This window comes from Macaca nemestrina, chromosome 4 (genome assembly GCF_043159975.1).
Source record: "Macaca nemestrina isolate mMacNem1 chromosome 4, mMacNem.hap1, whole genome shotgun sequence".
In the NCBI taxonomy this organism is placed as follows: Eukaryota; Metazoa; Chordata; class Mammalia; order Primates; family Cercopithecidae; genus Macaca; species Macaca nemestrina.
The window spans coordinates 186,926,539-186,950,343 of record NC_092128.1 but is presented as its reverse complement, the minus strand read 5'-3'; the positions used below and the strand labels follow the sequence as shown (position 1 = coordinate 186,950,343).

The 23,805-nt window shown below is 45.3% G+C and overlaps 1 protein-coding gene across 7 annotated transcripts in view; it reads right to left on the bottom strand.

Moving 5' to 3' along the window:
* The window catches only part of LOC105472545 (trafficking protein particle complex subunit 10), a 98,888-nt gene that overhangs the window by 52,757 nt on the left and 22,326 nt on the right, over positions 1 to 23,805 (bottom strand). Inside the window, exons 3-5 of one of the 7 annotated variants that reach the window (XM_011725906.3) lie at positions 18,901 to 19,036; positions 4,798 to 4,994; positions 132 to 327 (exon numbers count right to left, since the gene is read on the bottom strand). In XM_011725906.3, the coding sequence (XP_011724208.1) occupies positions 132 to 327; positions 4,798 to 4,994; positions 18,901 to 19,036 (529 nt within the window). Of the gene's footprint in view, positions 1 to 131; positions 328 to 4,797; positions 4,995 to 18,900; positions 19,037 to 23,805 lie in introns of those variants that run through there. The other 6 variants (XM_071095789.1, XM_071095790.1, XM_011725909.3 and 3 more) reach the window with 6 other exon arrangements.

Sequence of the window (23,805 nt, the reverse complement as noted above, 5' to 3'; positions counted from 1 at the left end):
TTGTTTTTAAAAACTCTGCCAATGAGATTACCACGAGAGGTGCCTTACTTAGAAAGAAAGGAGGAAAGAGGGAGGGCACAAGGGAGGGAGGGAGAGAAGGGAACTGTCTAATTCTGTAATGAGTCAAGTACCTGAACCATGAAATATTCACAAAAGCTCCAGCCTGGCTCAGTCCTCTTCTCCCTCAAGGTTCTCATGTCATCCTCAAACTTGCCTAGGTTTTTGGTAAAAGACATAAGAAGCAATGTCCTGAGTTTGGTCAGGAAGGCATTCCAGGATTCCTGAGTTCGAGAAGAGTCCTTCAAGGGGTCGGAGAGCACAACACACCTGCAAAGACATGAACAGACTATCTGGGAAAGACCCTCCATGCACAGCGCCACGGCTCAGCAGCTGCCATTGTCTTGGGCGGCAATTTCGTTCCGTCCTTCTCCCTCTTTTTTTTTTTTTTTGAGACAGAGTTTTGCCCTGTGGCCCAGGCTGGAGTGCAGTGGCACAATCTTGGCTCACTGCAACGTCCACCTCCCGGACTCCAGTGATCCTCCCCAGTAGCTGGGATCACAGGCACACACCACCATGCCTGGCTAATTTTTATATTTTTTTGTAAAGATGAGGTCTTGCTATGTTGCCCAGGTTGGTCTCGAACTCCTGGGCTTAAACAATCCTCCTGCCTCGGCCTCTCAAAGTGCTGGATTATAGGCATGAGCCACTGCATCTGGCTTCTTCCTTCTTTAAACAGTCAAAAACATGAGGCAGGCGGTAAGAAACCAGGTTAGGAAAAGGCTTCATCATAAACTGGTCATGAACATGAGCAGTAAGTTCTACAGAAATTCAAAGGAGAGTTTGCTATAGAATCAACTGGAAAGGGGGAAAGGGATTTACATGAGCCCTGAGCCAAAGACCCAGCTCTGAGTTCTCTGTAAAATAATGTGATCACGCCTCACTCAGTTCCCTGCCTCCTTCAAAATCCATTTTGGTTCCTTGGGATCGACAAGATAAATTTAGATTTCTCAGCACGGCACACGAGCACCATGATGTCTCACTTTACTTCCTCTGCTTCCCAGCTCAAGCCTGCTGACCTTCTCCCGCTCTCCTCTCTTCATGAGCACGTTCCTTCCACCCAGGCGTGGCATCTTCACGACCTCCCCCCATCACCATCCCAACTGCTCTGCCCACACTGCTGCTAGGCTGCGGGCCTCACAGGCAAACACTCCCCTTCTCTGTACCTCTATCCCTCCCACTAGCCTGTGAGCTCTTCAAGGGGAGGGTTAATAAACAATTTAACAAATAAAGGCTTAGAACATGGCTTAACACATAGGCCAGAAGAGTTTAATTACAAAGAGCCTGAACCCATGATGTAAAAAGGTCAAACACACAAAATTATACAAAGTTCCCAACAGATTTGGACAAGGCAATGTATTTGATAGGCTGGAAATAGTAAATTTCTTTAGCCTTGGTAATAGTAATTAATCTAGGAAGATAATGCATAAATCTGAACTCAGAAATAATTTTAAAACATCGATTCTGTGAGCTTCACCAGTTCTCCTTAGTAAATGTTTTACTTGAATTACCAAAAAGTAGCAAAATGAACTGACTCTAAGTTCCTTTTCTCCGTGCCCCAGCATATCCTTTGGAGGCATGGCTAAATTCATGGAATTATACCTCAGTGAAGCAGCACACACTCTACATGTTCCACCATGTGAACAACCAGAACCAAGAAGAAAACTTAAAACTTGGTGGCTGGCTACAAATCCATTGAACCCACCCCCCTGCACACTTCCCTCCCTCAAAGACAAAGAGGCCAGAGCCGCTCCCTCCAAAGGTCCCCCAGAGGACTAACATGTATTTATCCACAGTAGGAGCTTGCTGGAACCTATGAGCTTGGTAGTTTATCCTTCAGGCATTCTCAAGGATTATAATTACCCACATTTATTCCCGACCCAACGTGAATTCTCCTGTGCACCTACAGGGGTGAATGGAAACAGAAACTAAACAAGTGCCAACCACCAAAACAGTAACCGTTTCCAGAGATCAATCAGATACACAGTCATGATATGTCCCGTCTCTAGTAGATCCTGTTCTACATCACCATCCATTTTTTTTAAGTAAAAAAGAACTATGCTTCAGAAGTTCACATCAAGCCTAAGTTGTTAACTCAGAAAAGGAGAGCCCAAAACAAACGAATGAAGTCAGGGATGGTGGGGCCAAGTTGGAGAGAGGCGCAATCCCCCAAGGCACACAGACTGCAGGGGCTGGAGGCACATGTAGAACAAGGGGCTCCCGGCTGCAGCCTCAGCAAGTCACCACGACGGCTACGGCCATCACAAGTCACACTGCTGATCACAAGTCAACCCTCGTCTCTACCAGCCTCGTAGCAAAAGCCCGAAAAATGCGCAAAATCTGTTGCCAAGCAATTTTCCTTCAGGAAGGTATCCTGAAATAATTAAGGATGTTCACAACATTTGAGCTAGAAAAGGTGTTCACAATATTGCTGTTTATAACAATAAGCAATAACCTAAGCCCAGCAGCAGAATGTATAAATAACTTATGGCACATTAATACTACGGAATATTATCCACTCACTAACACCGAGAGTCTGGAAATACATTTGTTTGTGGAAAATCTTTACCATATATTGAGTGAAAAAAGCAAGTATAAACAACACACAACGTTATATTAACTTAAAATACACACACGTATTATGCATGCATAAAGAAAAAAAGTCTGAGAAGATACATACCAAAATGCTAAGAGTTAATATGCATTTTCTTTTTGCTCATTACCTTTTTCTAATAATTCTACAATGAGCATGTAGTGTGCATAATCAAAATTAAACACCAGTCTAATGTTAAAAAAACAGTAAGCCACTTAAGGGTCAAGTGTTACAATATTTTCAAAGGCCAGAAATTATACTGGGTGATAAAACAATTGTCAAAAAAAAAGTAAAAAAACAAAACAATTGTCAATACAGACTCTATTAAATTCAAATTTATGAAAATCTCACCAAACTCTTTACATTTTAAAAAAAATAGATTTGTTAAGAAGTGGCTTTGCAAATTAACAAAAACCAAATGGTAGAAAGTATATTTAAACCTACTGAAGACGAAATGTTGAAAATTTTAGTAAATTACATTTAATGTACAAAAAACAGTCATTAAAAAGCAAGTTAGTTTTAAATAGGCTCAGTAAAAAACATATTATTGGAAATTAAAGATTATAAACGCAGACTTAAAAGTAATCAATAGGTACTTTGAAAAATTATACAATTTGAACATTTCACAAGGTAAGACTAATAGACCTCATTAACACTAACATGTTTACTTAATATAATCCCAAATAAATGTGATTTCTTTTGTGATATTAAGAAAAACCTCCAAGGCCACTTGGTTTTGATTCCTAGCGCTGCCTCAGTGGTCTCCCCGTCAGCGTGACCCACACTCCCGTTAGGCTACAGAACACACTGCTCCTCCTGCCAGGCTTCATAGCTGTCTACTCTCTTTTTCAGAACCAAAAATGTCAGTACTTGAACCACATAGAGGGCACGGACATTCAATCACGTAGCATCTTCTTAAATGCTAAGCTGATTCCTTTTGATTAACTAATTTATAAGTAACACACGTTACAAAGAAGTTTCCGTAAGCCCAAATTGAATGAAACTTCTCTAAGATAAACCATAAGCTCAACTACCTAATTATTTAATTCAAACCATTAAAAAAGCAAGTCTGAACATTACTGTGTATCCAGTATTGTGTGGAACATGAAAAAGGCACCCACCCTAGTTCCTCCCGCTGAAGAACTACCACGGAGGCCTGGAGAGTCACATGACAGAATAGTGCGGGGCCCCGTCTGTTTGGGGCTACAGGCTGCACTCGCACCACCTGCCCCTGCTCCTCCTCCCTTAACCCCCGCACCGCGCATCCTTTATTTCTCAGCCCATACCCCCCGCGCATCCTTTATTTCTCAGTCCATACCCCCCGCGCATCCTTTATTTCTCAGCCCATCTCTGCTTTCTCAGTGAGCCTCCGTTGGCCCCAGAGAAGGCCAGGTGCCCGGCTGTAGGCTCTCGCAGTAGTCTGGAGTCCTCCATCTGAACCCTTGCCACCATAAGCATGGTGACCATGGCTATAACGACCTGCTGGACCAGGGCAGGGTCCAGGTTCGCTGCTGAATCCCCAGGCCCTGGTGAGTTCTAGTGTAAACTATGAGATAAAGACCATCAATTACAGAGGAGTTAACATGCTGACTGGCTCAGCTGGCTACGGCATCACTGAAGAGAAAGGGAGCGACCTACCCCAGGAGAGAGAGCAGGGCAAGGCGGAGAAAGCCCATAAAATCTATTAACCGCCAAAGTTTCAGGATTCCCTTTCACAGTTTCTGAAGGGGTTAGGTCAGCATTTTACAACTTAGGAACGTTCTTAGGAACTTCTCCGTAGGTGTTAAGGTAAAGAAAGAAACACAGGTGCCATCATTTCAAAAAAAAAAAACCTTTAAGGACCCCTGTTCTAGAGAAGAACTGCAAGAGTTACTGCTGTCAGTCTTCAGAAAGGACCCACCAAGAGGCCTCCCAGGACCATGGGTCCAAGACCCGCTCTCCCAGGCGGCACACTCAGAGATGGCTGCTTAGAGTTCTTTGCCTGCCTGAACAGGAACTCCACAAGGACAGGCACCAGGTCTCCTTGACAGCACCCCATGGACGCTCACTCGAGATTGCTGAGTAAATAGTTATTACTACCCAGGAAGCCAGCAATCCGTATCATGTCAAGTATTAACCAAATGAGGTAAAATTAAAGATACACTTACCTGTCACTCTGTTTATTACAAAAATCATTTCTTATTTTGTCCACAATAGAGGTTCGGGGAAGGATGTTGGTTTTATTTTTTTTCTTGGCATCATTTTCAACTATCACTATTAACCAGTCCACAGAGCTATGAGCCTTCAGAACATTCTGCCACTTGGTGAGGTCATCTTTCACTGTAGCTTTATACACTTCAGTATCCTAAAAACAAACAAGTCACTGTGAAAGCAGGTTAACTAATGCCCTTTAGTTTATACAGCAAAATATGCCTCATAACAGCCTGCAATGGCCGCAATGTTTTGAAGCGTCGGGACAGGCTCAGGACTTAAATGGAATAAAAAGCCCAGTGGCCCAGCAAGCCTGCAGGCGAGCTCTGTCGGACTCAGTGCCACACACGGCCACGCACGATCCCCACTTCTCACAACCCCAAGGGCTGTGAGCGTCCCAATGATCCAGATGAAGAGACTGAGAGTCAGAGGGGTGAGTGAGCTGCCCACAGCAATACCATCTGTTAGGCAAGCTAGGGCTTTAAAACTCAGGTCCACTGTGGCCACCAGCTCTGGACCCAAGCACTACATGACTGCCATCCTGCTGTGGGCCACGCCTTGGTCTCACGGCAAGAGTCATGGCACAGCCCAGACTGCCCACGGGAACCCCAGGCCAGCCTCCCGCCAGCTTCTAACACAGCCTCTGAGCTCTGTACCCCAGGAACCACCCCAACCGGAAGTCTGCGAAGGCCATGTCAGAGGCAAGCAGCTACAGCTGTGAGGTCCCAGACAGAAGGCGACCCGCAGCTTCCGCAATGTTGCTCTACTCCCCGACAGGCAGCAGGGAGCCGCGCCACCCCAGAAATCAATCCTGCTTCTCAAGCAGATGCCCAAGCACGAGCCTGCCAGAGAAAGGGCCCTTCCCACATACATGCCAAGGCCTTCAGCTTGGTTCTCTTCCATAAAGAACCACGAAAACACTTTGCCTGGTATCCCTTCTCCTTGCCCTTCTATTCCATAAATCTGCTCACAAGAGTCCAGCTGCATTTAGATTTAGAAAATCTAAAACCAAGATACTTAATTCATTTCCAAGTTAGGCACTGAAAATATCTGCAAACAGTAACTCACAGCTACCATCTAAATCGCTACTTCCTCCTCTTTTGCTAGTTCCTCACTGTCCTGCCGTAATTCCTCTGGACTTTCAAGTCACTCTTGAATAACACACAGAGAGAAGCCAATCAGAGTATCCACAAGTGAGTTAAATCTTAAATCCTGGCTGGGCACGGTGGCTCACACCTGTAATCCTAGCACTTTGGGAGGCCAAGGTGGGCGGACTGCCTGAGCTCAGGAGTTCAAGACCAGCCTGGGCAACACGGTGAAACCCTGTCTCTACTAAAAATGGGAAGATTAGCAGGGCGTGGCAGTGTGCACCTGTAGTCCCAGCTACTCAGGAGGCTGAGGCAGGGGTATTGCTTGAATGGGGAGGCAGAGGTTGTAGTGAGCTGAGATTGCACCACTGCACTGCAGCCTGGGCGACAAAGAGAGACTCCATCTCCAAAAAAAATCTTAAATCCTAAATTCTGTATCCAGCCTCTCTTTTGGTTTAATTAACTAAATAGAAAGTTAAAAAGGCAGTACTTCTCATTTGTATCCTGATTTTAAAACCTGCTACGTCCTGATTTAAATTACAAATATTGTACAATCTGAAAAGATCTTTTACTTTGAAAACTGAGGTTAAAACCATCTGGTAAACTCAATTTTCTGCAAATAAATATCCGACAGTAACTTAATTATCTAGTGCACATTTTACATAGCACGGCAGCTCCTGGGACTTGAAGCACAGATTTTACAGCACTGGAGAACTGCTCTGCTGGAAGCCCCAAAGCGCCATGCCTGGAGAAAAACCAAAGGCTAGGAGGGACCAGAGCCCGTGACTGCCAAGAAGAGACACACAGCACCCGGCTGCCCCCATCCACACGTCACAGGTGAGCCATCCACTCTCTGCCCCTCACAAGGCCACCAGGAGCCCTTTACCTGGACTCCTCCCCACCCCCACCCAAGAAGGAGTCCTGGCTCCAGGTTGTTCACACCGGGCAGGGGCTGCCACATCCCGAGGGGACACTAGAGCAGATCTGCTCAGTCAATTTGCAGGAACTCTCCAGAAGAAAGCTCACAGAGCACGAGGCAGGACAGAGAGAGTACAGAGAAGTTCCACATAATTCTGGGGCAAATGGGTTGGCAAGATCCAGCCTATCACTCATCCCAGTGAGCAAATAAAACGACGCGATAAAAACAACTCTGTGACTCTGAAGAGGACCAGTGGAGCCAGTGAAGCTAAGGGTCTTTAAAGAAAACAAAGTCCAAGTATGGCCAAATAGTGAAACCCCGTCTCTACTAAAAATACAAAAACAGCCATGCGTGGTGGCGGGCACCTACAGTTCCAGCTACCCAGGAGGCTGAGGCAGGAGAACTGCTTGAAAATGGGAGGTGGAGGTTGCAGTGAGCCCAGATCATGCCACTGCACTCCAGCCTGGGCAACAGGGCGAGACTCTATCTCAAAAAAAAAAAAAAAGAAGAAAACAAAGTCACTACAGGAAAATCCATGAGCAGTGCAGGGGACACATGCAGGACCCAAGAGCCAAGCCAGAGGGGAAGGCTCCAGCTCCACGACAGAGGCAGCAGCCAGGGGCAGGGCATCAGGGCCACGGGGGGCAAGCACAGCAGGCCGCCCCAGGTACCAGAGCTCAGCAGTGAGGAGGGCGTCCAGGTGGCAGAAGAGGGAAGTACAGAACAAGATGTGAGCCCCAAGTGAGATGATGAAGGATTCTGGGGCTGGCACAGGGGAATAAGGGTATAAGGGTACAAGGGGCCAAGCAGGGCACAAAGGGCATCCCCCAGACAGGGATGCCCTCACAAGGGTACTGCAGATCAAGTGAGGTGAGGAGGAAGTCTGTGCCAGGCAAGTGCGGGAACGGGCATCCACCTGCTGGGAGTGGAGCAGCAGTGACAGAAGGATGGTCATTCACAGAGGGATTACTCCCATCAGAAACACAGAGGAGAACCAGCACCCAGCTCCTCCATGTGAAAAAGGGAGTTACAAACACAGATGGGAGGAAACCAGTATCACCCTTGCAGTGCTGGACTCGAATGGGCTCACATGTGTACACGTATGTATGTACATACACAAGCAGCTACCCATGAAATACAAATGTAAACGTGTGCACGTACACGTGTGGGCATACACACGTGTTCTCTAGCCATGCCGAGAGCTCACCAGCAAAGCTCTCCCCTAGCTCCAGGTCCTGACTTCTAAATACCATTTCCCACTGGAAGGAGCCAGGGCTGAGCCCTGAGATGAAGCAAAAGGAGGGGATGAGCCCAAAGAGTACTCCAAGAATCAGTACATTCTCAGTACATCAGTACAGAAGCCAAATTCAGAACAATCTGCACATCAATGATATTAATTATTAATACGATAGTAATAGATTACACTCCATCAAAAACTAGAAATCAATGAGTGAACTGCTTCTAGCCAAGATGAAGTGACAGGGACTGGATTTACACCACTGCCTAAACCAACCGGAAAAAAAAAAAAAAACAAAACAAGGTGGGCATGGTGGCTCACGCCTGTAATCCCAGCACTTTGGGAGGCTGAGGCAGGCAGATCACTTGAGATCAGGAGTTCGAGACCAGCTTGGCCAACATGGTGAAACCCCGTCTCTACTAAAAATGCAAAAATTAGCTGGGCATGGTAGTGTGCACCTGTAATCCCAGCTACTTGGGAGGCTGAGGCAGGAGAATTGCTTGAACCCAGGAGGTGGAGGCTGCCGTGAGCTGAGATCTCACTACTGCACTCCAGCCTGGGTGATAGAGCAAGATTCTGTCTCAAAAAACAAACAAACAAACAAAAAAACACCAAAAACCAAGAAACATGAATCAATGGTTTTCAAGACCATGGACCCCAAGGAACAAAGGACAATGATTTCTCCCCTCAACCCCTGGAGATGGGAAACAAGCCCAGCAAGCCCCCCGGGTACCGACCAGAGTGGGGGAGGGCAGGGGGTTACAGAGGGGAAGCTGGCAGACTCCCTGAGCTGAGGACACAGAGCCAAGGCCAGGGAGATCAAGACAGCTAGACTTCCTAGGACTGTGTTGGGAGAGGAGAGGGACACAATGAGTCCTGTAGATCGGCACAGGGCCCTCGAGTATTCCACAGGGAACTAACGAGTAAGTGCGTGCAGGAACCACCCATTGCCGGAACAGAACCCGCAGACACGATCAGAAGCACCCATGCTTGGCCGTCACACAGGGCAGGGAACAGGGCTGTCCCCATAGGCCAGTCTGGAAAACCAGAGGAACTCAAGACCATCTTGCCTCGGCTGTAAGGAATAATTTGTCCCAGACTGATCACTGCTCCAGACCTATCATATCATAAAGCTATATTCGAAAGAAAAAATCAATCAATAGAAATAGCCCCAGTAATGACACAGAAAGCAATTAAAAGAGTTACAGTAACTACTGTCACTTAGTTATTTCATATGTTGAAGAAGGTAGTGGACTGAAGTGAAGCAGACACATGGAAGATACTTAATTAAGAAAAAGACCCATATGGAACTTTTAGAGATGAAAACCTCAACATCTAAAATGAAAAATATACTAAGTGGAATGAGAGCCGATTAGACACTGCAGAAGAAAAGGTTAACATGAAGACAGAGCAGCAGCAATTACCCAAATGAAACACCAAGAAAAAGGGCTACTAAAAAATATCAACGGATTATCAGTGAGTTATGGTACTTCATGTAACATTTATACACATATATATACATACGTACAAACATACATACATAGAATCCCCAGAAGAGGGAGCAACAGAAAAACAATCTGAGGAAACAATGACGAAAAATGTTCTACATCAGGCCACGTGCGGTGGCTGATGCCTGTAATCCCAATTAGGCCACATGCAGTGGCTCATGCCTGTAATCCCAGCACTTTGGGATCACTTGAGGCCAGGAGTTCGAGAACAGCCTGGCCAACACAGCGAAACCCCATTTTTACTAAAAATACAAAAATTAGCCAGGTATGGTGGCACACACCTATACTTTGAGCTACATGGGAGGATGAGGCACAAGAATCGCTTGAACCCAGGAGGCAGAGGTTGTGGTGAGACAAGATGGAGTCACTGCACTCCAGCCTGGGTGACAGGGTAACACCCTATCTCAAAAAAAAAAAAAAAAAAAAGAAAAGAAAAATGTTCTAAATTAGATCAAAACTATAAACCCCAGGCAGTCTGAATCACGGTGCGACGAAGGAGTAGGTGGTGGGATCTTGCCGTGGGTCTGATCAGTCCTTTCTCTGCCTTGCTTGCTTGAGCTTCAGCAGAATTCGAAATGGCTGGCAGCAAGGCGGGGAAGGACTCCGGAAAGGCCACGACAAAGGCGGTTTCCCGCTCGCAGAGCCGTCTTGCAGTTCCCAGTGGGCCGTATTCATCGACACCTGAAATCTAGGATGGCCGGTCATGGACGTGTGGGCACGACTGCCGCTGTGTACGATGCCGTCATGCTGGAGTACCTCGCCACAGAGGGGCCTGAACTGGCAGGAAATGCATCAAAAGACTTAAAGGTGGCTGGGCACGGTGGCTCATGCCTGTAATCTCAGCGCTTTGGGAGGCTAAGGCGGGAGGATCACCTGAGGTTGGGAGTTCAAGACCAGCCTGACCAATATGGAGAAACCCTGTGTCTACTAAAAATACAAAGTTAACCGGATGTGGTGGCACATGCCTATAATCCTAGCTACTCAGGAGGCTGAAGAAGGAGAATCGCTTGAATCTGGGAGGCGGAGGTTGCAGTGAGCCAAGATCGCAGCACTGCACTACAGCCTGGGCAACAAGAGGGAAACTCAATCTCAAAAAAAAAAAAAAAACAGACTTAAAGGTAAAGTGTATTACCCCTCGTCACTTGCAAATTGCTATTCATGGAGATGAGGAATTGGATTCTCTTGTCAAGGCTACAATTGCTGGTGGTGGTCACTCACACACCCACAAATCTCTGACTGGGAAGAAAGGACAACAGCAGACTGTCTAAAGGATGCCTGGATTCCTTGTTTCTCAGGACTCTAAATACCAGCTGTCCAGTGTTGGTGATTCCAGTGGACTGTATCTCTGTGAAAAACACAATTTTACCTTTCTGCAATTCTATCTGAGAAAGTTAGAAGTTTAATCAGCTTTCTAACTAACCAAATTTCTGCATTCAAGTCTTAACCATATTTAAGTGTTACTGTGGCTTCAAACAAGCTCTTGATTCTGAAGCAGTGGGTTTTGACTGAGTTGACTGTTTTTAAAAAACTGCTCGGATTTTAATTGTGATGCAGAAGTTATAGTAACAAACATCTAGTTTTGTACAGACATTATTTCCACTCTGGCAGATAAGCTCAATAAAGGTCATATCCACCCCCACAAAAAAGAAAAAATAAATAAATAAACCCTCAAACCCCAAGCACAAGAAATACAAAGAAATCTACACCAAAGCATACCGTAATCAAACTGTTAAAAACCAATATAAAGAAAAAAATCTTGGCCAGGCGTGGTGGCTCACGCCTGTAATCTCAGCACTTTGGGAGGCCGAGTTGGGTGAATCATGAGGTCAGGAGTTTGAGACCAGCCTGGCCAACACGGCTAAACCCCATCTCTACTGAAAATACAAAAAAAATTAGCTGGGCATGGGGGTGGGCACCTATAATCCCAGCTACTCAGGAGGCTGAGGCAGAAGAATCGCTTGAACCCAGGAGGCAGAGCTTGCAGTGAGCCGAGATCACGCCATTGCACTGCAGCCTGGGCAAGAGAATGAGATTCAGTCTCAAAAGAAAAAAAAAAAAGATTTTAAAGAAAAGGAAGAGACAGCGATGGAAATGGAAACTGGGTGGGTAAATATGCACAGTGGCTCACACCTGTAATCGCAGCATTTTAGGGAGTCCCAGGCTGGCGGCTCGCCTGCGGGTCAGGAGTTCGAGAACGGCCTGGCCAACGTGGCAGAAACCCCATCTCTACTAAAAATACAAAAAATTAGAGGGGCGTGGTGGCGGATGCCTGTAATCCCAGCCACTTGGGAGGCTGAGGCAGGAGAATCAATTGAACCCAAGAGGCAGAGGTTGCAGTGAGCTGAGATGGCACCACTGCACTCCAGCCTGGGCAACACAGCGAAACTCCGTCTCAAAAAAAAAAAAAAAAGACATTTTTCTATTTTAATCTCTCCAAGGCATAACTGACTGTTTAAGGCAAAAACAGTAACAATGTACTATGGGGTTTTAACACATATAGAAAATGTATGACAACAATAACAAAGGCTGGGAGGGAGAAAACAGAAGTCAATGATACAAAGCTCTTATACATCAAGTAATATAATTAATATTACTTGAAGGAAGAATTATGGTAAGTTACAGATGTACTCTATAAATCCTAAAGCACCTACTCAACATAACAAAGAGTTTTACTTTTAAATCTAAAATCCTAACTATTATCAACTTACTCCTTTTTTTAAATAGATGATAATCAGGATTTAGAATAAAGGCTCTCTATTAGAAAGTGATTTTAAGGAAAAAAAGTCTCATTCAAAATGGCCACAAAAGCTAAAGCTAACAATAAAAATGTAAAACTTTTATGAAAAACAAGGGCAGAAAAAAGTCATAAAGAATGGAGAAACATACATACCACATTCCCTGATTCAAGAAGACTCATGATTAAAATTATTCTCAAATGAGTAACTTATTCAAGGCAATCCCAATCAAAATGCCACCACCCTTCTCTTTTTCGACTGATATTCCAGTTATCTACTGCTATGTAACAGGCCACCCCAAGCTGTAGTGGTATAAAGCTTTCTTTTGCTCATGGACCTACAACCTCGAGAGGATCTGCTGGGGACCAAGGTCTCTGCTCCACCTGGTGTCAGCGGCATGTTGAGGCTGGAGCTAAAACACACAGCGGGACTCAGCTGGGGCAGGCTGAACACCTGGGGCAGGCAGAACACCTGCGAGTGGCCTTCCCACGGGGGCTGCTTGGTTTCCTCACAGCATGGCGGCTGGGATCTAAGAATAAGCATCCCGAGAGAATCCAGCAGAAGGCACGTTCTCTTTTATGACTTCCTCTTGAGTATCACAGTGTTGCTTCTGCCACAGTCAGAGGCCCACCCAGATTCAACTGGAGGAAACACAGGCCCAGCCTTTCAACAGAGGAAAGTCACTGTCACACAGAGAGGAGCATGTGGGATGGGTATGCTGCTGCAGCCATCTTCAGAAAATACATTTGGACACTCAACATGTGGAAGGGAAAATGTAGACAGCCACAAGGTTTATTTTAAAAGAAAGATATTGATACATATTATAAAAGTATAATAGGCCTGGAGTGGTGGCTTGGGCCTACAATCCCAGCACTTTGGGATGCCGAGGCGGGTGGATCACGAGGTCAGGAGTTTGAGACCAGCCTGGCCAATATGGTGAAATGCCGTCTCCACTAATAATATAAAAATTAGCTGGGGGTGGTGGCGGGCGCCTATAGTCCCAGCTACTCGGGAGACTGGGGCAGAAGAATCGCTTGAACCCCGGAGGTAAAGGCTGCAGTGAGCCAAGATCGAGCCACTGCACTCCAGCCTGGGAACAGGGCAAGACTCCATCTCAAAAAAAAAAAAAAAAAAAAAAAAGCATAATAATTAAAAGTCTGATTCTAGCACAGGATAGACAATCATCAATAGAACCGAAGTGTCTAGAATATTGTGCATACAGGATGTGGGTGTAAAATAAAGGTGACATTCCCAGTAAGCGGAGAAAAGACACACTATTAGGAAATGGTGTTAGGCCAATCTGCTATGCATTCAGACAGAAAAATTAGACCCTCAACCCCCACAGCTCCTAACTATACACAAGTAATTTGAAGTTATACAGGTCTCAGTATAAGACATAAATTACAAAATTATTAAAAGAAAATACAGAAAATCAGTTCTCTTCAGACACACAAGGCCTCCCTAAGCAAGATACACTACCCAGAAGCCATTCTGTAAATGACATATGTCACTCCATAAAAATTGTAAGTTTTAAACACCTAAGCACCAAATAATACATCAACCACCTATACAAAACAGAAACTACAGGAGATGCAAGAGAAACAGAAACACACCACTAACAGAAGACTTTACCATACCACTGTCAGTTAAACATAGGTCAAATGGACAAAATTTAACACTAACAGAAGACTTTACCAAACCACTGTCAGTTAAAGATAGGTCAAATGGACAAAATTTAAAATATAAATGACCTAAACAACACAAGCAGTAAGATAGGTCTTACGGACATTTAACATTACAATCTGGAAACAGAAAATACATTCTCAAACACACATGAAATGTCCAAAAACACTGATCATTCATTAGGTCACACAATAGTCAAATTCATAAAATTTTTAAAATAAGTTTTATAAAGCAAAAATATAAACACTTTCTGACCACAATGCAATAAAGCTAGAAATTTCTAAACAAAAAATTTTTTATCTCTTTTTTTTTCTGTAAACTAAAAAGCTTTCTGTTAAACAACTATTTAGTGAAAGGGGAAATTCAAATCAAAAATAGAGAATTTCTGAAAAATAATGATAAAACAATAGGATATATTTAAAGTAGTAACCAGAGAAAAATTCCTAACTTTAAAGACCTATATCAATAAAAATTTAAGAATGAAAATAAGTGCATTTCAAACTCCCAAAAACTAGAAAATGAACAATGTAAACCATGAGAAAACAAAAAGAAGGAAATAATAAAAATGAAAGTAGAAACTGAGTAGAAAACAGACTAACGGTAAATCAGATGAATACGTTAAAATCCTGGTTCTCTGGAGGGGGGAAAAAAAAATAGAACTAGCTAATTTAATCAAGGAAGAAAGAGAGAAAGCACAAACATACAAAATAAGAAATAATGATGGGAGCCGGGCGCCGTGGTTCACGCCTGTAATCCCAGCACTTTGGGAGATCGCCTGAGGTCAGGAGTTGGAGACCAGCCTGGCCAACATGCTGAAACCACATCCCTACTAAAAATACAAAAATGAGCCGGGCGTGGTGGCGGGCACCTGTAACCTTAGCTACTGGGAGGCTGAGGTAGAAGAATCACTTGGACCTGGGAGGCAGAGGTTGCAGTGAGTCAAGAATACGCCACTGCACTCCAGCCTGGGTAACAGAGCGAGAGTCCGTCTCATAAAAATAATAATAAATAAATAATGATGGGAAAATAACTGCTGACAGCACGTTTTTAAAGTCTAAAAAGCTGGGCATGATGGCTCACACCTATAATCCCAGAACTTTGAGAGGCTGAGGCAGGCAGATCACCTGAGGTCAGGAGTTTGAGACCAGCCTGACCAACACAGAGAAGCCCCGTCTGTAAACTACAAAATTAGCGGGGCGTGGTGGCGCGCCTGTAGTCCCAGCTACTCGGGAGGCTGAGGCAGGCAGATCACCTGAGGTCAGGAGTTTGAGACCAGCCTGACCAACACGGAGAAGCCCCATCTCTAAACTACAAAATTAGCGGGGCGTGGTGGCGCGCCTGTAGTCCCAGCTACTCGGGAGGCTGAGGCAGGCAGATCACCTGAGGTCAGGAGTTTGAGACCAGCCTGACCAACACGGAGAAGCCCCGTCTCTAAACTACAAAATTAGTGGGGCGCGGTGGCGCGCCTGTAGTCCCAGCTGCTCGGGAGGCGAAGGCAGCAGAACCGCTTGAACCCAAAGGGCGGAGGTTGCCGTGAGCCAGGATCACACCACTGCACTCCAGCCTGAGCAAGCGGAGCGAAACTCCATCTCGGGGGGAAAAAAAAAGGAAAGAAAGACCACTTCATACACCTCAATGAAAATAAATTTTACAACCTAATTGAAATACATAATTTCCAAGAAAATATAGTTTATCAAAATTAGCAAATGGCTGAAACAGACCAATTTTCATCAAAGATACAAAAACGTACCTGGCCCAGCTAGTTTCCCAAAATTCCATCAAACCTTACAGACCAAGCAGCTCCAGTGCTACATAAATTACTTCAGAAACAGAAAGTAAGTAAAAACTTCCAAATTCTTTTAATGAATTACGTAGAACATCAATACCTAAACCTCATAAAAAGAGCATAAAACAAAAGTTACCGACCAACCACTTGTGAATTATAGATGCAAAAACTCCTAAATAAAATTGAAGCAATAGACTCCAATACCACATTAAGAAAATAATACTATGACTAAGTGAGATTTATACCAGGAATGCAAATACAGTTCAGTATTGAACTACAGTGGCCAGGCGCAGTGGCTCACATCTGTAGTCCCATCACTTCAGGGGACTGAGGCTGGAGGATCACTTGGGGCCAGGAGTTTGAGATCAGCCTGGGCAACATGGTAAGATCCCACCTCTACTAAAAATACCAAAAAATAAAAAAATAAAAAAAGCCAGGTGTGGTCCCAGCTACTTGGGAGGCTGAGGTGGGAGGATGGCGTCAGCCTAGAGGGGCGGAGGTTGCAGTGAACCAAGATCACACCACTGCACTCCAGCCTGGGTGACACAGCAAGACCCTGCAAGGCACCATGGCTCACATCTGCAATCCCAGAGCTTTGGGAGGTGGAGGCAGGTGGATCCCTTGAACCTAGGAATTCAAGACCAGCCTGTCCAACATGGCAAAACCCTATCTCTACAAAAAATACAAAAAAATTAGCTGGGCATGGTGGCACATGCCTGTAATCTCAACTACTCAAGAGGCTGAGGTAGGAGAATCACTTGAGCCCAGGAGGTTGAGGCTGCAGTGACCTGAGTGACAGAACAAGACCCTGTCTTAAAAGAAGAGAGAGAATTTTTAAACATCTCTAATAAAGTGTAACACAGAAGTAGACTTGCACAAACGGAAAGGCAGCCCTTGCTCTTGAGTATGTCTCAACATGATCAAGATGTTAGTTCTGCATATGGGAATTTATAAACTTACTTTGATCACAACAAAAATGCCTAAATTAAACATGCAAGAGTAACTACGAAAACCCTGAAAAGGATGAAGCTGAGGGAGACGTTCATAAACACTATGATACATACTGTCCAAAAGGAAAAGTTTAGTTGCAAGCAAATTTGGAGCTGTTCTCAGTAGGCTTGTTCCTAGTTGTGGCGTGGGTGTAGCAATTCTGAAACTATCTTATGCACGTTGTAGCACTGAGCAAATACAGAAATGTGTTGATGTTGGTGAGAGTAGAAACAAATGAGAGGCAAGAAAGAGCCCTCCAGGTTATAAAATTGGACGCATCAGTATCAGTTCATGATTTCTTCTTTTTTTTCTTTTGAGACAGTCTTACTACTCTCCCAGGCTAGAGTGAAGTGGCGCGATCTCGGCTCACTGCAACCTCTACCTCCCGGGTTCAAGCAATTCTCCTGCTTCAGCCTCCTGAGTAGCTGGGACTACAGGCATGTGCCACCACACCCGGCTAATTTTTGTATTTTTAGTAGAGATGGGGTTTCACCATCTTGGCCAGGCTGGTCTCAAACTCCTGACCTTGTGATCCACCTGCCTTGGCCTCCCAAAGTGTGGGGATTACAAGCGTGAGCCACCGCGCCCGGCCCAGTTCATGATTTCTAAGGCACATCCCCATCAGCTCTGTCTGCTGAAAGGGTGGAGAAGCAGCAACGCCCCCACAGCAGCAAGCACACCTGCTGCCAGAGGAACCAGGGCTCTGTGGAGATGCGGCTGGTTCCAGCACAAGGGCGACGAGCTCCCAGAACCTAAAACATCTTGGTATGCCACAAATGATTAGAAAGTGCTCAAAAGAACACAGGTGCCAGTCTGAAGTGACTCTTGATGGCTAAATCTGGGACAACCTGAGCATCAGTAAAGGTGACTGACTCTTAACCACTGCCTGAATGGAAGGCCCTGCGGACGCTCCCCAGCCTAGGGGATGGGCTGACAGAGGTGGGTAGAAAGGTCAGCACCCTTAGTCAAGACTGGCTCAGGAAAGAACTGCCACTGGGTGAGGGCGGGACACTCAGGTGGTCTCACAGCGGCTCCCGAGAGGTAGATCACTGATGGCAAAGGGACAACAGCCCCACGCCAGGGAGACACCAGACAACTCCTGGAAGGAGTGATCAAATCCAACATTACAAGCAGGGGCTATGGAGAGAAGAGCTGGCACAGCAGACCAGGGACAGCGTCCTTCTCGGGCACGCCAGGCAGAGGGGGCCTGTGGAGCAGCCTGGTGAAAACCACGGGCAGGCTTCCCTGGTGGAAAACACCTCACGTGTGTCCTCACTCACTGCTGGGGAACCAAGCCCCGTCCATGTGGAGCCCCTGGGAAAGGAGGCAGAGCAAAGTCAGCAGAGAAAGGGTGCATGAGGTGAAGTCTGAGGAAAACCAGGTGCAGACTTACAGTTCCTGGCTCATTAACCTCTGTGCCTCAGATTTAGGCTACGATGTCACAGTGTGTAATCATCTATGTACTTTCTATGCTGCTGAATCTTGCTTTATTGCTTTACTTGAGTCAAAATACACAGGAAGAAATGGCTCACAGAATTTTCTATTAGTTCACAACAGAAGAAGTGTATCAAGAATGAGAAGGTTCTTTCTGGATTCATGAATACACAACTAGACAACACAAGTGAAAGCTGTGGCGGCCACAGGGCTGAGGCCTACTCGTTCCACGGAGAGTCACAGGGCGCCTCCTGCCCAGGCATGGCAACAGGGAGGAAGATCATGGTCCTGGCCTCAGTGGGGTCACAAACAAGCAGAAGAAACAACAGATGACCAAGGACAACGGAGCCATGATGGGAACACGGGGATCATGAAAACAAAGCTGAAAGTCATGATCAAACACAGCTCAGACTAAGGCTGGCAGCCATGGGGCACAGTGAGACAGCTCACAAGACTGGAGACACGGGCACACAACCGCGCTTGGGGCCACGGTGAGCACAGCACGCCAGACGAGGGCGCAAACACGCAACAGCAAGCCCCACACTTGGCCAAGGAACGAAGGGACAACAGAGTATGTTAAAAGGTAAATTTGAAAAATTACAGCTGCCTCAACAAAGCCTAGACTCATACATTTTCAACCCTATCCCACCGCGCGTCCTCTTCCCCTCACTGGTACTCACACAGCACTCTGTCCAGTAAATATGGAGGAAGGGAAACGTGAGCAGAGCTTTGTTTCCTTCTTTGGGCAGCAGCTCCTCTTTGAATTGAACAAAGTTAGACTCTAGGTGAATCATCTTCGGAGCCCGGCCATAGGACCTGTAAACAATTGTTTGAAGTCACTGAGAAAACAACTAAACAGCATTCATCAGAAGAGGGGAAACAGAACAACAAACAATGTAATCATAGCCATGAGTTCAGAGCACATATATTAACCGCAAATCATAACTGTACTATTCTGCTCAAAAACATTCTATGAATTATTTTAAACACAGTTCGCATGTACAGGTCAAAGTTCCATTTCCACAAAATCTTTCATTTTCCTCAAGGATAAAGGCACAGTAATACATTCTTCCAAGTATTGCATTTAACCAGGGCCACTACAGACTCAACAGCCAGTTTCAGTGTAACGGAATCTATAATTATGTCACCATAAAAGAAGAAAAGTGTGTCCCAAATGTCCAAAGTGCAGTTTTAACTTACGAAAGCTTTAGGGTTGCATTCGTATTTTTGGAACAACTTGTATTTTATCCAAGAAACAAAGTTATTTGGTGAAAAGATAAGAGATTCTTGTTTGCAGAGCAAAAATAAAATAGCAGTACAAACCTCTATTTTATTCTCAACCCAAGAAGAAGGAACCCATCAAGAAATCCCACACGCCCCCTGCATCTCATCCAAGGCTCTCGGTGACGGCCCAACAATGCTTCTAACAGTGAACCACACCGCATGGATCTCTGTGCCATGCCTGTACTTCTCGCTTCTAGCAGCTGCATCTCTTCTGAATGTTACAGCTGAATTTTGTTTTTCATCCAATCTAAGGATGCTGTGTTTAATAACTTAAAACCAACCATCATTAATGTGACTATGCTGATGCTCAAGTATGTGCATTTTCTATTTGCCGGCTCTATTTTTCCCTGTCCTTTGGGAGATTAATCAAGTTTTCTTTTTCCATCTTTTCTCTCTGCTGCTTTGAAAGTCTTATCATCTATTTCTATTCTACCTTTGGTTACATTTTAATTCTTAGTATGTAACTTAAGGTTTTACTACAAAGACTAAAGTTAAAGTCTATCTCCCCTTCTCTCTGTTTTCCTTCACACACATCTGAAATTTTAGATTTTTAATTTTTTTAAAAAGTGACACCTTAACTTCAGCAAAACATGTCATGTTGCTGGCAGACGCTGCTATCACCCTGGATCCCTGGGTTCACTTGCCTTCATATTGGGATGCATTCTTTAATCACTCAGAGGGTGGCAAGGCTTCTGATCTTATAGATGTCTGAAAATATTTTTATTCACTTCAGTGCACCTATCTCCATAGCATGACAAGCAATAAACACGTTATCTGAATGGGACTCTGGGGTAGACACGAATGGTTTTCTGCACACAGAAGTGGTGGAGCAGAACTCCTGGCCATCCTGGGCCCCACACGGCCACCTGGAGGCCTAGAGGAAAAACCGCTCAGCACCTGTGGCTCACGCAAGGCCCTCAGGGTGGGAAGCTGTGACACGGTCTTCCATCTTGACGACACTGTGAATGATAAAGAATTCTAGGGTCTGGGGTACTTTCCCTCAGGACTGTGGGGAGGCTGCTCGTAAACGTTTTTTTTTTTTGAGACGGAGTCTCGCTCAGTCGCCCAGGCTGGAGTGCAGTGGCGCGATCTCGGCTCACTGCAAGCTCCGCGTCCCGGGTTCCCGCCATTCTCCTGCCTCAGCCTCCCGAGTAGCTGGGACTACAGGCGCCCACTGTCGTAAATGTATTTTATGTTGCATTGTAAGTAGTTCTGTTAGAAACTGCATACTTGGTTCTTCTTCCGTTTCTCTCTGATGCCCTGGCATGATTTTCTGTTTGCTTTGTTTTCTTCATTCTGCTTGACATTCACTAGGCTCCTGCAGTATCCCGACTCCCTTCTGGGAGAATCTTGACAGCCCTTCTTCAAATGTCAGCTGTCCTCTGTTCCCTCCACTTTCCTTCTGAAAAGCCCCTCAGGTGGATCCTGGAGCTCCTGGATTTATCCTCTGGAGCCAGCTTTTTCTCCGTGCTCTCCTGCTCCTGCTTTTAGCAATGGTATCCGGAGTCTCTAAGCTCGGTTCTTGCAGCACACTGATTTGATTTTCAGCTACACAGCTGTTCAGTGCATCTGGGAAACTCTGTTTCAATTGTTTTCATTTCCTAGATCCAATCAATTAATTTCAAATTTCTACATTTTATCAAAGTAATTATTTTATTTTGTTTTATTTTATTTTTTGAGCCAGAGTTTCGCTCTTGTCACCCAGGCTGGAGTGCAATGGCGCGATCTCGGCTCACTGCAATCTCCTTATCCCACGATCAAGCAATTCTCCTGCCTCAGCCTCCGGGTAGTTGGGATTACAGATGTGTGCCACCATGCCCGGCTAATTTTGTATTTTTAGAAGAGACAGGGTTTCACCATGTTGGCCAGGCTGGTCTCAAACTCCTAACCTCAGATGATCTAACCGCCTTGGCCTCCCAAAGTGCTGGGATTACAGGTATAAGCCACTGTGCTGGGCTGAGATAAGTACTTCAATACGAAGAGTACTGAAAAGCTTTTCTCTCTCTCCCTCTCTTCCCCCTCACCGCCCACCAATACACACACATCCATGTCTTGGTCTGTTTCCCGCTGCTATAATAGAATATCACAGGCTGGGTAAATTATAAGCAACAGAAGGTTATTGCGCTCACAGTTCTGGAGGCTGCGAAGTCCAAGATCAAGGTGCCAATATCTGGTGAGGGCCTTCTTGCTATGTCAAAACATGGCAGAGGGTATCACATGGTGACAGGGCCAGAGCCAGAGAGCCAAAGAGAGCTCACTTTGATAACAAAGCCACCCACATGATAAGGAGCCACTCCCGTGACAGCAACATTAATCCACTCACGAGGGCAGAAATTAAGTTTCCATGGCAAGAATCTTTGGGGGACACATTCAAACTATAGCAAGTACCTACCCCATCCTTCTCAACCTGCCCTCCTGCATGAGTTTCAGGGCTGCTGTCACAAACTACCACAAACCTGGAGGCTTAGCTTACTCTTGCATATTTCATGAGGCCCGAAAGTTGAAATCAAGGTGTAGGTGAGCTTAGTTCCTTCTGGCTGCAGTGGGAGGTTGCTTGCCTTTCTCCCAGCTTCTGGAGGCTGCTGGCATCCTCAGCATTCTTTGGCTCATGGCCTCATCACTCTAATCCTCTTCACAAGGTCTTCTCCCCCTGTGTCTTCTCTTCTGCCTCTTATAAGGACACTTGTCATTGGATTTAGGGTCTACCCTAATTGAAAATGATCTCACAGTGAGGTCCTTATCTTAACTATATCTGCGAAGACCCTTATTCCAATAAAGCCACATCCTGAGGTTTCAGGTGGACGTATCTTCCCTAAGGTAACACATTTCTTTCCTAAATTTCAAGGTCGTTTCTGAAAAATGTAGTCTTTTCCCTGGGCCGTACAATTTTCCTGAGATAAGTTCTCCATTCTTTTGCCCAGGAAGCATGGATCTGGCTGCAGGGTTCCCAGAGCAGAGCTATGCCCTGTTCAGAACCTAGGCCAGCTGGTTTTACAACGGCCCTTCTCCCTTGCCTTCTGCAGTGCCTCAGATCCAACGGTCTGGAGCTCTTCTGTTCACAGAAAGACTTTCCTGGTTCCTAAGGGGTGGAGGGGTGGGTAATGACAGCAATCACTTCACTACAGACAGGAGTGGGGACCCTGAGTCTAACTGCCCCTGTCCACACCTCTGCCAACTCCCATCCCCAGCTCTGCTTTCACCCAGGCCTTTCAAGATCTGGCACTTTGTCCCTTGTCAGAAATTCCCCTCCTCTCACGGAGCCACAAGACACAAACTTCCTCAGCTTTCTCTCCCAATTCCTCCACCTGTTTCTCTTTCTCCCAAAAACATAGCCACATCCCCCTGCCTCCACTGCCTCCTCCTTTCTCTGTCTTTATGCACGTCCGCCTTTTTAAGTTCTTTATGTAGGGTTATTTGTTTAGCTTTTGTTTGGTCAATTTTTTTTAGTCCATTTATTTGTTTAGTATTTACATGGTCCATTTAGTGGAGCTTCAGAAAGCGGAAGCGATGAATACAAATATTAAATCTACACAGTTTCTTTTTATTTGTTTATTTTTGAGCCAGAGTCTTGCTCTGTCACCCAGGCTGGAGTGCAGTGGTGCAATCTTAGCTCACTGTAGTCTCCAGCTCCTGGGCTCAAGTGATCCTCTCACCTCAGCCTCCCAAGTGGCTAGGACTACAGGCGTGCACCACCATGTCCAGCTAATCTTGTTTCTCCTTTATAGAGACAAGGTTTCACTATGTTGCTCAGGCTGGTCTTGAACTCCTGGGCTCAAGCGATCCTCCCACCTGATCCTCCTAAAGTGTTTGGATGACAGGCGTGAGCCACCACTGGGCCTACATAATTTCTCTATTTAACTTTTCTCTCAAAATTATCTTGTTTCATGGACACACTTTTTTTTCCCTTTATCTATCAGAATGCCCTTACAGATTACTTACAGATTACTCCATTTGCTAAACTGTTTTCTCTCTTTCACAGCACTGGGCCTCCTCACATGTTAAGCAGTTTTTCTTTTACACTCTGTACACTCTTTCTATTAAATATTAGCAACTAAATGCATATCTTGTGAGACACTATAATCAGCACAGAAATTAGACTGTATTCACCTGGTAAGTCATCTCCAGAAAGCCACCTTAATCCCTCATGTTACTAAGGCACAAACTGGTGGTCAGAAAGGAATAATGCTGTGAGAATCCGAATTACATAAACACAAATAACAGGAAATTCTGTATACCCTGGTTAAAATTAGATTACCTATGTTACAAGATAAAATCCAACCATTTTTTACAAATAACATCTG